This window comes from Phalacrocorax carbo, chromosome 2 (genome assembly GCF_963921805.1).
Source record: "Phalacrocorax carbo chromosome 2, bPhaCar2.1, whole genome shotgun sequence".
Classification (NCBI taxonomy): domain Eukaryota; kingdom Metazoa; phylum Chordata; class Aves; order Suliformes; family Phalacrocoracidae; genus Phalacrocorax; species Phalacrocorax carbo.
Window position 1 is genome coordinate 163,984,040 of NC_087514.1, and position 14,881 is coordinate 163,998,920.

At 41.2% G+C, this 14,881-nt stretch overlaps 1 protein-coding gene across 1 annotated transcript in view; it reads left to right on the top strand.

Moving 5' to 3' along the window:
- The window catches only part of ADCYAP1R1 (ADCYAP receptor type I), a 146,409-nt gene that overhangs the window by 51,300 nt on the left and 80,228 nt on the right, over positions 1 to 14,881 (top strand). Inside the window, 1 exon segment of the mRNA XM_064445140.1 lies at positions 7,225 to 7,330. Within this exon segment, the coding sequence (XP_064301210.1) occupies positions 7,225 to 7,330 (106 nt within the window).

The window sequence follows — 14,881 nt, forward strand, 5'->3', positions numbered from 1 at the left end:
AAAAAAAAAGTCCTCTGGAAGTGATAAGAGAGAACAAACCTTTCTGTCTGTTGCTGTTGCTCTCAAAATGGCAACTCTAAGTATGGGGTAACGTTAAGGACGATAGTCAGGGACCTTCTTAGGTATCAGCTGGAAGCACTAACCCCCTATTGAGAGTTTAGGTGGGAACTTTTAGGCTTCAGAGTAGACTAGTCTGTTTACCAAGACAGGGGACTGATTTAGCAGAGAAAATCTTGGAGACAGACAAGCAAAATCATTGTCACCCACAAGCTTACCCTACTGGGTGAGCAGTTCCCCGGAGCAGATGAACAACATGTCCCAGAGTGGTCAAAAGAGTTCCTCTTTCAGTTCTTTCACTGTTGTTGTTCAGCTGAATCTGAACACTGTATCCCAGATTTCTGTAAATACGACTGTTCCTCATTTCTCAGCCAGACACAATGTGTTAATGAAGGTAGATTCTACCCTCCATCTTCCCATGCAGTCATTTCTACTTATTAATCAAACTGTTGTGCCGAGTCTGCATACAATATAGTTACCTGAGGCTGAGCAATCTGACCACAGAGCCCAGATAAAAAGTAGCAATTATTTATTCTCCTTTGCCAGTCACAAATCCCACCAGTTTACATATGCATTACTTACCTGAAAAACCTGTTCAATGAATTTCTGCTTGCTGAGACAGTCACTTATGGAGGTTTGGCTACAGCTTGGATTTACACTGGGTTGCTCTGTTGCCAATGGCTCTGCCATGTTCAAGGACTGCCATGCCACAGCCCGTGTAAGAATTGTAGAGTGTCCTTAGAAGCAATTGGAGGTGATGTCTGCAAGCCCTGCATCACTGACTTCCTGTAGTGAGGCCACACAATCCACTTTTGCTCCAAACTAAAAGCTCTCGGAGGGTTGAGAATGTTCCCGTGAAGTTTCAGTCAGATTTGTAAGGGGGTAGACCCAGATTTGGATGCTTAAATCCCATTGCTCTTGAATGCTTTTGAAAATAAGTGGGAATTGCAATGCTGGCAGGAGACTGTCAGCTCTTCTGGCCTAGGCTGACCTCTGAGGAATGAAAGAGGGAGACATCTAGCATGTGTTATTGGGGATTGTAGGGGAGTTTTATCTTTGGAGGAGAAAGTGTCAAGAACAATGGGAGGAAGCTCTTTTATGTAACACAGACAGCAATTAGAAAGGGTTATTGAACATTTAGTTTCACCTCAAGCACCTTAAGTCTAGCAAGATTTTTAAACACTTTTCTGATGAGTGGTTTCATCCTGCTAGTACAAGGCTTTGAGAAACATTGGTTAGTATTGCCTCCTATCAGAGAGAGTACAAAGATATACTTTGGTTTAACTCAACATGTCAGTTCCTGTGGAAGTCATCAACTATACTGAGAATGCCTCACCATGCTCAAAAAGAGATTTTTCAACTGATCTCCAAGATAAAAAGCCAGTTAAGGCAAACTCAGAAATAGGTTTGCCCCGTGTTGCATAACACATCTTTTGTCCAGAATTACCACTTCAGAAGGTATCCACTGAGTGAAGGGAACTGTTGATTATGCTGCTGCTATTTTCTAATCTGCAGAGAGACATGCATCTCTCCAGGAGCCATCAGTGTTAGAAGGTAACCATATCTTAAATTCATGTAAGCCAGTTTGAAAGGGATCAATGCTTTCCTTTGGCAGTGTACTCTGTGGGGTTTTTTTTTTTTTCCTGCTTGATTTGCTTAAAGCATGGTGTCAAAACTGTGCTGCAGATTGTACAATTGTGCCTCGGTTTGAATGAGCTTCAAATCGCTTTACTCTTTCACTTAGTATGAAGTGTTTTGAAATTACAGTAGTTCGGGTGCCATTTACACAGGCAGACAAAAACGCAATCAAGTAACAACGTAAGGCCTTCCTGGAGACAACAATTTGTTCGACTGCCAAGCCAGTGTTGTGGGTACCAGTAATGATGTAAATCAGTTCTGAAAAAATCCAGATAGTCAGATTTCCTTTCCAAACACCTCTAATTTTAACATAACATTTTGCAAGTCTTGGCCCTGGTTTGACCAGTTGAATCACTGCTTGATAAGAACAGGAATTAAATCTAGTAATGTTGTTTCCATGACAAAGTAAGCTTCTTTCTGCAATGCTCACATAATAATATTTCATTTTTTAAGCTAATTTTTAAAAACTGAAAGTCATAATAGAATTAGTAAAAAGCGTAATTCAGTATGAAGTGAGTGATCTAATATACCTGGCAGTTTAAACTCCTCTCTTGCATTACTTTAGAGACAACACTTAGACAAAAGGTGAATCAGACTCTATTTCATCTCTACACTGATGTAAAACACTGTCCAAGAGGGATTTAATGGAGGGAGTTTGGGGTTTTGTTTCTTTGCTTTTTCTTATCTGTATTTCTTTACTCCCCTTCCTTATCGTCATGGTGTGTGAATAGACATATCCTGAATGGAGTGGAAATATTCTCATTCACTTTGCAAAACAAAGAATCAGGACTTTACAGGCATAATACAGGAATGCAGAAAAGGAAAGAACAGCTAATGGTAACTAATTCATATATTTAATCAGGTCTGTGTAGAGATGAAAATGCCAAATGAATTGCACAGTTCATTATCACATCTTTATTATGACTACAAAGCATATTTTCTGATCCTGGAGTTTCTCAAGAATACTTGTGACTTTTCTTACTTCTGTAGATCCACTGAGTTAACTTGTGTTGTGAAATAATATTTTAAAGCAATTGCAAATGTTCTTACACAGAGTCAAATGAGCAGAACAATATTTTTTGAATAACTGTATGCAGTCAAAGACAGTTTGGGTGTCTTGGCTAGACCATTCTGCACTGTTGTCCCACAGGATAATTAGTTTGGATAACACTGAGACCTCTTTCAATGCTTAGCTTTGATGTGTTAAAAATTTTCCAAATCCTTCCAGCCACCCAACCACCTCTCCTATGCGCAGGTCCTTACCAGTGACTATGAACGCAGCGCAAAGATAATGTCCCATTCATAAAGAACGTCCTGTTTTTCTTCTGAGACCTGTATCAGCTTGATATAGCTGAGGAAATGATTCAAGTGCTGAAACATAAATGTCTTTTGCCATTAGAGATACCCTACTGTGCCCAAAATATCCTGACAGAGGGCAAACATAAAGGTCCATGCATGCAGCAGCAACTGGAGGTCAAGTAAGAAACCCCAAGGCACATCAGATAATCTAGACATCTGTGCTTAGACTTCTGACATGCTCACTTAGGTCATACCAGCTGTATGTTAGTGTCATATACACAGTGAGTAAGTCAGGACAGCTTCCTAAGCGTGGTGTTCAGTTTAAGTTCATATCCCGTGTTGCTTAATGCAAGTGGTTAGGAAGCATCTTCTTAATGCAGTCCAGTCCTGCTCTCTCCACTGCCCACTCACACCCTTGCTTTATGGTTTGCTGCCTTTCCAGTAGAGAAATCTTGGGGAAAAGAAGTTGCTCTTGAAGCTACTTTCACCTGCCTTGCTCCCAGTGCTTGATATCCCTGAACCAAAACAAGAAAAAAGAGAGCTTATTTAGATTTCAGTCTGGAATAAGACGACAATATTTAGTTCCATGAGCAGGGAGCTGTATGGTCCCCTCCTGATCTGCACAATTCCTCCCATGTGGTTCCTTCCCTGGCGCATCTGTACATTTGAGCAATGCCTCGCTTAAACACGTGACTCTAAAATTTGCTGATCTGGTTTACACGCGTAGCTAGGGCAGGTCTGGAAGCAGCAAAAATGCGTGCACCTCGTTCTCTGCTCAGGTTTGGGTACTAACAATGGCTTTTTTAATGGGACAGTTCACAACAAAGCAGCACCTTGAGAGTATGTGCGAGAGAATATGTGTAGGTGGTAACAATAATGTGGTTGTTATTAATATTACTGTAATGTCACGGTAACAACAAAGAGTTAAGTACTGCAAGTCACACACAGCACATGCCAGTTTTTCTCTGTGGTGGCCACCTTAATAAAAATAAATGAAGACAAATAAAAGCTCTCAATTTGCTGCACGTATATAAAGTCGTAGGCAGCTGCTTTTTGTCTTCTTGTCTTCTCCTAGAACTAAACAGACATTGATTGTATTTTCTGTATTTGTATCTATACAAATATATGCCCTTTCAAAATTGGTGTGAGTCAAATTTCTTCACTCCATTGAGAGTAATAAATTCTTAAAAAAGAGTTAATTTCATGCACTATCCACTTGGTTTCTTGATTTATCTAGTATGTGTCAAGATATTCTTTAACTGCACATATCACTGATATATTCTGGGAAACTGAAACCAGACTGTCTCTACTGAACTCAGGAAATTGCAGATGTCCTTGAGGCAAAAGAAATGAAATCAGGAGGCCATGAAGTTGCAGCTTACGCTTCCATTTGGATTGTGCTCTGCTGTTCGGTTGCTGAAGACTGACTCGACAGATTAAAGGCTCTGCCCGTACATAGTTAACAGAGAAACACAAAACGTGTGGATCCTTTCAGGAAAACACGATAACACTAATGCACCTCTTCATTCAACAGAGAAACCCTTTGTTATAAACAATCCAAAGCCGGTTTTATTTCCTCAGGTATGGCATCGCTAATTAACAGAGATGACAGGCAGCTTCTATCCTCTCCTCTGGCACCGAGGTTACTGTTTCCTGCCTTTCTTTGCTTTCTGTCTCAGTTTCCATCTTCGCCACTATTTATTTTTTTTTAATCTGTTGATGAAGAGTGCAACAAACACATAAGGATGGTCATGGGAAGTGACATCCAAGTATCCTGCCGGTAGTGAAAGCTTAAGAAAGGCTACAGGGATGGGTGAAGAACGTCACTCCAGCACTCTCTCTGTGCCCAGCAGCCTACCTTTCAAATCCCTTCTGAGCCAGACTTTCTCAGATACAATTGACTAAATTTAGTCACTTTAGTCAGATACTTCTGGCTAGATTTGCCTGTCTGCAAGGAAAACAATAAAATCCAAGCTTTTAACCTTAGGCTTTCTTTGTAATCAATCAAGGCCTGGCTTTGATGTACTTCTGCTAATGAAGACACCAAAAATAGGAAGACTAAATTGCACCCTTTTGTCCTTTGACTACAGATTGAATCTAAACCTTCTCTTCAAAGGTCTAGGGTTACCCCACAGGGCATCAAAAGCTGGGCATGGTGGGTTTCTTAGTGTTTAGTATCCTTTGATGGACTTTGCATACATACATACACATATATATGTATATTTTGAAATCATATAACATTTAACACCCACAATATCAAGCTGAAAAGAGTTCTGCAGGTTAACAATAAGTGTGTAAAGAAACATTTCCTTTTGTTTATTCATATCCTGCTTGCACAGACAATATCTATTTTAATTATATTATTTCTATTATTACTATTATTAGACAGCTTTTCTAATCTGCGTATTTTGAACTGTATAGAAATTGCAACGTTCATGTATTGAGGCAACCCCTGGACACTACTTTCAGGCTTGGGCAACTGTGGAGAGTAAACCAGTACTAGCAGCAGAGGCCTGATTTACTTGTTATTTCTCTTTTATCTTTTTAAAAGGTATTCTAAGAACTTGAATGTCAGCCAATGCAATTTTCCCAATCTTTGGTGAAGTTTAGGAGATGATGTAGCAAAAGCCCTTATGTTCTTGGGAGATCCCAGAGATCTGTGACACTATATACTTTCCAGGCTCTTGGGAGCCTTTAGAACAGAACAGTGTTTGTTGTGAAGATAAACAAATCTAATATGGTTATACCTCATGCACCCCACAGGGTAAATAGCTGAAATTTATTACTGGGATTTTGGAGATGAGACTGGGTAGCATTATCAGTTCCTAGAAATGGTGAGTAATGTTTTCCAGTGTAGGTGCATTAGGAAACCCTCTCTGTCTTTAAAATGAGGGTGGTGGCTGGTAGCTGTTACAAAGTGTGGAAAAGGCTCCTTGCCTCCTAGCATACACAAAAGCACAACACAAGCGCCACCAAACTAGGATCATGCGTGCATTTGGATTTACTGTGTGTATTGAGTGTGCGGTGGAAGTTCAATGCATTAGTGACCCAAACTGTTCACTCCATTCCCTCTGTTGGGACATGAGAGAAGTAAAGTTGACCTGTGCAGACAGGGCTCCAAAAATAGACTGAAGCAGATCGAATTCAGGTATTGCTTTCCCTGTTTGTTTGTTCTGACTTAGTATGTAAGGGAAAACAGACCACTTGGCAGGTATGCCCTACTTCCTCTGTAGTTCTCCATCATCAAGAGTGAAGGAAGTGGGATGGGAAATATGAAAGAGCAAAGCTGCCTGCAGAGAACCAGGGTGACCTATACCACCTTCAACCAACACACTGATTTTCACAGTGCTTTCCACAGTGTGATTTGAACCTTAGAAGTGACCCTATAAAATGGTCTAATGAAAACGGAGACTATTTCTTCTGAGTTGATATCCTTGACCACTTTCTACAACAGGAATGAAATCTTGTATTGATTTCTGGGACTGGGTCCCATTCTTATTTTGTTGCTGCTTTGGGATTGCCTGCATTCTGTTGGCTGCAATGCTCCTGTTACAGACTCATTTATCTTTTTTTTTTTCTTTTCTTTTTAGCTCCAGTTTTTTCCTTGTAGTGGGCTGCCTTACAGCCTTAATAATAGTAAAAAAACCCAAAACTATTTGGATCAAGTGATCTCAATTTAATTGGCATTGCATTCTCTTTTGGCAAGAAAGTAGGCTTGTATTCACTGGGAATAAAGGAAGAAGGAAACATTAAGGATTGGAGAGTGTGAAAGACTAAGACAAAGAGCTTTTAATTTAGTTTTGAGTCCTGAGCGAGGTTAATGGATTGTGCAAGACTCATAAGAAACTGGTGGAAGATCAAACTGAGCCTCAATTGATTTCTGATTCCTCTTTAAGTTGTTTCTCTATTTAGAGGTACCTTTGCTTCAGCCTTTTATGAGGACGGAATACAATAAAATAAACAAACACATTAGAAATTACATTTTGACAGTGAGAACAACATAAAAACCCCAAACAATTTATGAGCATTATAGCTCCATAGTTGGCCTTCAGCCTTCTGGGGAAAAAAAATAAAAAATAAAAGAAAAGAAAAATAAGTTTGTTGCTGTTTTCTCTCATCTTCAAAGGTTGTTTTTATTTCTTTTTCTTTTTGGAATGAGGTGTTACTGATGTTTCATCATAAGCTCACTAGCTATTTTAAGTTTGTAATTGTTGTTTCTCCACATTTCAGGTTACAGCAACCCATTCCAACTGCATCATTAAAAAGGAGCAAGAGACTTGTCTGGAGAAGATACGGAGGGCAGCTGCCCTGAACTCTCTCAATGACTCTTCTCCAGGTGAGTTTCAGCTTGGCGTAGATCATGTACTGATGTTTTCTAAACCTACAGGGGTTTCCAGCAATGTCAATGCAAACATCTTACTGTAAGAGGTGCAGTCACTGCAGCTGAATGAGCTTAGAGAAACATTATAAGGACAAAAAATCAATAAATGAGGATGTACCAGGACAATTGTTGGTTATTATCAGAGGTCAGGGATTTGCTTCTGTACTTCAGGTGATGCAGTGACACATATCTACAAAATTAATCAGAAAAGGAAAGAAAAAAGAAACAGTGTGCCTGGAAAGGCCTTGCCAGTGTTTATGTCTTCTGCTGGTGCAGGTGGCAACAGCTATTGGGGAGGGACATGAGACTAAGTGCATCATTGGTCTGTTCTATAACAGCCCATTCCTCGTTCTCCCTCACCAGCTCAGTAATAATTTGTGCCTCCCTCTCACATGATCTGAAGACCTTTACAAGGATTAACATTTGTGATGAACCATAATCTTGATAAAGAATACTTGTGCTATTGCTGAGATAAGAAACTGAGGCATCAAGAGAAGAAGAAATTAATAGTTTAATATCCTCTCTCATTTCCCACTGCAGCAGGAGCTGTCCATAGCCAGCACCAGTGAGAGAAGGGCAAAGAATGACAAAGAAACTAATTGGAAATCAGGGTCTATTTTCTGAGTCCTGTCCAAACCGCTTCTACTGTTACTAGAATTGGTAAAACTGCAGAGAAAATCAGATAAAACACATTGTGTGTGTGATAAAAGAGGAGAGATTTCTCTCCCTTTTCCTTCACCAAATATCTTTTAGCCTAGAAGCAAGGGAGGGCAGGATGCAGATCTCTGTGTTACCAGACCATCCTCTGAAGCAAGTTATTCCTGCATTTTAGCTGCTAGGAGTATTTCCATCAGAGTCTGGTTATTCATCTCACACATAAGCTCATTTTTGTTCTGCTTTCCAGCTTTGGGCACTGTGTGGTTTGGTGGAACTGAGGAAAGCATGTATTTCAGGCAGTTCGTTTCAGCCCCAGGGATGTGTTTTTGAGACCCTCCTTGTGCATTACAGAAGAGCTTCCCAATTCTTCCCTGGTCCAGAAGTGGTATAAGCAAGGACAAAAGGGAGAAAAACTCTTTCTCCTCCCCTACCCACAGAATGATGTCAGAAATCGACCATGAGCCCTCCTTCTTAGGATTATGAAATTACTATTATTTAGATTCAAGAATTCATAGATTTTCCCAGGTCAGAAAAGACCATTTCACTATCTAGTTTGTTCTTTACCACTCAAATCCAGAGTAACCCTGGTGGTTGGGGGACTATTCAGATGAAACTCCTCACCCCTGCCTGTTACAAATTCAGAGAGCACAGCTCAGAGATAGAGGAGGTCCAGAGCCATTGGAAAGGCTTTTGCTTCTCAATGTGGTTAAAATATATCACCCACTCAGGCAGGCAGGGACTGAATCCTTTCAAGCACTAGCTCAGTGGCAGAACCCAGCTGCTTTTTATTGTGTTCTCCAGTATTTTTGGATTGAATCACTGTGAAGAAGGTTTTCCCAGGCTTACTGTGCATCTTTTAGTTGTTCACCACATCCTGTGGCAATGAGTTCCACAGTTTGCATGGCTTTGGGTAAAGAAGCCACATCCCCACAAACACTTTTGTTTTCCAGTGAAGAATTCTGGTACATTCCTTGTCTGTGAGCCATTTCATTCCGTGGATACTATTTGTTGCTTTTTCTCTCTCCCTATTTTTAAATTATTGTTGATGTGTTTTACATATAGCTCATTCTCCTCTGGGACTATGCCATTCCACTCTATCCCCTTTAAATCCTGACTTTCCAGACTCACCTTTCATTACATGTTACTTTTTTCAAGCCAGATCTTGCTACCTTCATTCCCAGCAAGCCCTTATCTCCATAGTTAAAGGATGGGACATCAACAAAGCTCTACCACCTTCTTACTGTTTGCTCAATATCATTGAGATAGTACTTACTCTTTTTTGAATGACACCTTGTTGCTGACTGCTAACATGGGATGCTACACACATTGGAAAGTGGCCCAGAGGAAAAGGCCCTGGGGGTGCTGGCTGACAGCCGGCTGGGCATGAGCCAGCACTGCCCAGGTGGCCAAGGAGACCACCAGCACCTGGGCTTGTGTCAGCACTGGGGTGGCCAGGAGTAGGGAAGTGATTGTCCCCCTGTACTCAGTGCCAGTGAGGCCACATCTTGAATACTGTCTTGGTCCCCTCACTACAAGAAGGACCTTGAGGTGCTGGAGCATGTCCAGAGAAGGGCAGCGGGGCTGGGGCAGGGTCTGGAGCACAAGTGTGCTGGGGAGCGGCTGAGGGGGCTGGGGGGGTTTAGCCTGGAGAAGAGGAGGCTGAGGGGAGCCCTTCTCGCTCTCTGCAGCTGCCTGAGAGGGGCTGGAGTGAGGCGGGGGTTGGTCTCTGCTCCCAAGTAACAAGTCATAGGATGAGATGAAATGGCCTCAAGTTGTGCCGGGGGAGGTTTATATTGGATATTAGGAAAAATTTCTTCACCAAAAGGCTTGTCAAGCACTGGCACAGGCTGCCCAGAGAAGTGGTTGAGTCACCATCCCTGGAAGTATTAAAGAGACATGCGGATGTGGCACTCAGGGACATGGTTTCGTAGTGGACTTGGCAGTGTTAGGTTAAGGGTTGGACTTGTTGATCTTAAAAGCCTTTTCCAACCTAAACAATTTTATGATTCTGTGATTCTAAGATGGATTCACACTCCACAGCATTTGGGAAAATACCACAGGTATCTGTTTACTCCAACAGCACTTTTGCTCCTGGGCTATCAGTGGAATGGAACACTATTCACCACAGCAGAACCTGGCTTTTAGGTTAAGTTATCAAGCATTTTTTGGAGAAGTTTCTTTATGAAACTCCATGAATAATCACTCATGAATTAAGCAGTTATATGTGCAGTGTGTTGATTCCTCTCAATTTTGACCTGCTGCAGACTACCTGTTTTTCACCTGGGAGAAGTGAAAATTGCCCAGCATTTGTTCTTTGTTGTTCTTCTGTAGCAGTAAAACTTACTAATGATGGCAGGTAGTGGAGAAATAAGTTATTAGCTTCTTTCCTTCAAAGAAAGAGAAACAAAGGAAATAACTCCCTTGCTTGTCAGAAACAGCTGAAAAAAGGAAGAAATCCCTCCTGGCTGGTGAGTAAACTTCCATTTATTCAAGAGCAAGGAGAAGCATAAAACTGCCTCTTCCCCCTTTTGACTACTTCTGTATGCAAATTTCCATAGAACAATTCCATATACAAATTTTCTGAGGATTTATTTCTCCTCACAGGGACTGCAGGACTGTGAGGTTTTAGGGAGTCTGTAGAGGCTCAGGCACATGTTCAAGTTACTGTGGCTTAAAAAACATCCTCCAGATCAGCTGAACTACTGTAACCTCTGTAAGCAAGGTAGCTCCACATTCTTCTGTTGCACGTGACACAAAGTCAAATCATCACATATAAAACTTTAATGAGGGACACGAACAGCCTTTGTGATCTGTATTTCTGCAGTATCTAGAACAATAATGTCACAGATCTTAATCCAAGGTGCCCACATGGTGCAAAAAATAATGAAGTTAATAGTAGGTTCTCTTCTGTTTAGAGACCTTGTCTTCTGTCCTTCCTAAAAGTACTGCATGGAAAGCAATGTACTTTGAAGTCAAAAGAGGAAGAACATCTTATAAGTTCCTACATTTCTGCAATAATTCAACTCTCCTGCCTTTGCTTTGCCCCCTTGCTGTGTTCAGCCTCTGTGAGCACAAGCATAAACTAAATGGTTCCCCAGAGCTCATCTGGGTGAGGTCCAACACAAGCACAAAGCTGATGCTGCAACTGCAACTACAGGTCTTGAAGAGCAAGGTTAGCACTATATTATGGAAAGCATCCAGTCCCAACGTGTCAGTCTCTGATGGTTTCTCCTGTCCCTCCCCCTCTACCTCTCATGCCCAGATGTTATGCTCATTACTGTTTTATTCTTCGCAGCACTGTTTCCCCTCCTTCTGCTGCTGTGTAATGCCTATAATGCTTCAGAGACAATGATTGCCTTGTGATTTTCAGTTTGGGATTTTTTTTTAATTTATTTATTTTTTTTTCTTCCAATGGTGTTATGAAGGCTTCTTCCTCTTAAATCCTTTAAATTCTTCAGGGCCCTTTATATAAGAATAAGGAGCATGTGCTGACCCTCTGTGTCCATCCCTGCCTAACCATCACCTACAGCCTGAATGAAAAATAGAATGTGAAGAAAATGAATCTCAGCAGGACCCAGAATCTGATTCCTTTGCTCTGGAGACAGAATTAAAGTGATGAAGTGAAATAATGAAAGCTAAAGGCAAAAAAGAAAAGAGGAGGGGGAATTATTACTTCTTACTCAACTTCTTCAGGCAGTGGAGTAGGGCTATTTCTTACATCAGTGTTTCCAATCTCCCTTGTTTAGGTTTTTATCCCTGCTGTACTGTAGAGCTGCCTCAGTTTCTGTTGGATCCCCCTCTAGCTGTCAGCAGTCCTCAAGGGACTTTCTGCCTAATGAGAATTGATAAAGCTCACTGCTGATCCGTATGCACCCTTTTTCAGCTTTATTTTATCCCATCCAGACTCTGTTGACCTGCTCCCAACCCTGGGGCTAGGAAAGAATGGCACAGGAGTTACTCAGATGCTGAATGACAGTTTCCTGGGTCACGTACACTTAGCATGGGATTCATCTAATTAAATGCTGATGCCTGCAAATGCACCTACACTACAAATGAGCAAGTCACCTGTTCATTTTGTAGCTCTGGATATCTAATAAGTAGAACCTGAAACATAGTTCATTTCATCCTCAAAGTAGAATAGATGATGCCTTTTTATCTCTACAGACACATATAGAAGTAACGGTGTTCATCTCAGCTGCATATATTTACACTGTAGATGTCTACATTTTATCAGAAAAATCCTACCTTTAGGGTCCGGCTCTGTTAAACCAACTAGGTCATGCTAGATGCCCGGATTACCCTAAAATATCTGGACCATGATTTGTACCATAGCATGTTTTGATATTTAGGTGCTTTTTTCATACCTTCCATGTACTTAACTGTACTAGATCTGCTTATACTTGAGTGAGCAAGTTTTGCAATCAGCGCTTCCTTGAGTGGTGGCCTCAAAAGACCAGCAAGTGTTCAGCAGCCTGCACGTTCACACTTGCCACACGCATGCACTGACAGAGGGAATCTCCCAGCTGCTTTCTGCTTCCTGGTGGGCTTGTATCTCACCTAGTGGTGACTCCAAGGGCCTTACACATTTGTCTGGCTTGATCTGGGATCTACTGACCAGTTGCATCTGATACTGTCCATGGGAGCACAAGACCACATCCAGGAAATACACCACTTAGAGAAATACCATACTGGAAAGAGAATCATAGAATCATAGAGTCATAGAGTCATAGAATCATAGAATAGGTTGGGTTGGAAGGGACCGTTAGAGGCCATCCAGTCCAACCCCCCTGCAGTGAGCAGGGATATCTTCAACCGATCAGGTTGCTCAGAGCCTCGTCCTGCCTGACCTTGAATATTTCCAGGGATGGGGCATCGACCACCTCTCTGGGCAACCTGGGCCAGGGTTTCACCACCCTCACTGTAAAAATTTCTTCCTTATACCCAGTCTAAGTCTAATATATCTGCTGATGAAGTGTAGAACATTTCTCCAGCTGTAGATTTGCACAATAGACTTTTCCCAGCCTATTACCTTGCTTTCCACTAATAGAGCTTGATATTCTGGACTTGTTCCCTGAATGAGGCTCTTGCTCAAAAGGTGGGGGAGTTTCTTGAGTAATCTGCAGATTTGGACCTCTGATTTAATGTTTATAGTGCCTAAAAAGGACTAACCCAGAACGAGCCAAGGTAAGATGATAGTGAACACAGCACAAGAATTTGAATAGGAATAGAAGTGATGAGGACTCATTGGTGATTATGTGGTTCATGACTCACTATCAAATTAATCTTTAACTTGTAGTCCCTGTTAACTGGCCCCATTCCTCCAGTCCTTCCTCTGAAAAATGTTTAAGAGCAGTATCATTGCCAGGAAAATTCAAATTGAAATAAGCATTTGCAGGGATGTGATGCCTATGACGATCTCTGTTAAGAGGAATCCTATCAGCAAGTTACCCTGTAAATCAACAGCAAAGAAACTGCTGAGGGTGTTGGGCGGGGGGGTAGGAAGTGGTAATTAGAAAGTAATGGTGGTAACACAAGGAGAGAGAAAATCACAGTAGACTTTGAAAAAAGTTTCCATAGAGCAGGATTTTTTTAGTTTTAGATCACAGAATCACAAGTTGGACGGGACCTCAGGGATCATCTAGTCCAACCTTTCTGGGAAGAGCAGATTTTAGATTTTTTTATATTTAGATTTTTCTTGGGAGTCTCATCAGCCTCCTGTTCTTTCAGAGTCTTTTAATTACCTGTTCTTATTATCTTGGCACCATTGGGAAGACATTACTGCATTGTGTGCCTGTGTACTTGTGCATGTGTCTGCCTTATTGATGCAGCTGTGCACAAGAACAATAAGACTAGGATTGTTCTTTTCACACTCAGCTTTTAAGAGCTATTGCATTCCTAGAGCTTGGAGAGTATAGCTAAAAATATGTCTCTACACCTAAATGTTTTCTACTTGGCTCCTATTTCAGCCAGGATACTGACTTAGATAGCTTTGATCTGCCTGGATTCTTCTGTTTTAGTTCAAAGATGCTTTTTTGTGCCAATGGATTTATCAACATAACGCTGCATAAAGCGTCTTCGACTAACCTCATGTTAGAGACAGTAGAAAGAAAGAAGAATTTCAAGGTAGAAGATAGGGATCATGCGATACCAGGGTTAGGATCTGTGCTTATTTCAGACACTTATACTATAGAGGTCTGTCTCTGAACAAGACACCTGTGCAATCCTTGGTACCCCAGCTGTGATCAAGCTTTACTCTTTCTCAGGCAAATGCCAGAAAGAGTTTTGGTAATCTCTGTTTTTCCAAGCATTGACTCATTCTCTAGCTCTTTGCTGAATGCCTCTGAGTTTATCAAGGGGCTTTTTAGAAGTCTGTCCATCGGATACAATGGATGGATTCGTGTCACCTAAAAATGGTTGTATAAAGTACAGAGCCTTTATTAATGCTAGTTATTTACACTGTGTTTATAATCACTAGATCAAAATAATTACTTAGAAGTCACACTTATAAGTACTTACAGGACTTAAACTTGTCCTATTGCACACAGACATCTTATGTTGAGAAGACTTTATGAAAGTGCCTATTTCTCTCCATTGCCTACAAAAGTAATCATTACGGAGGTCTGAAGATAGGTGGTATGAATGCTATTGGTAATACTGTAGCAGTACTGGAATGAACAAAACCTTCACAATCCAGGCATAAACCAATCTGTGGGCTTTGGAAGGAATCTTGTTCCCAAATGGAGCAGCAGCAGCTAGAAGGGATGTTGGGAACCTACTGTGAATTCAGTCACATTATTGAAGCTGATAGCCTGGAAGTGAGTTGTCATTGAAAAAGTTCTGGATCAGCTG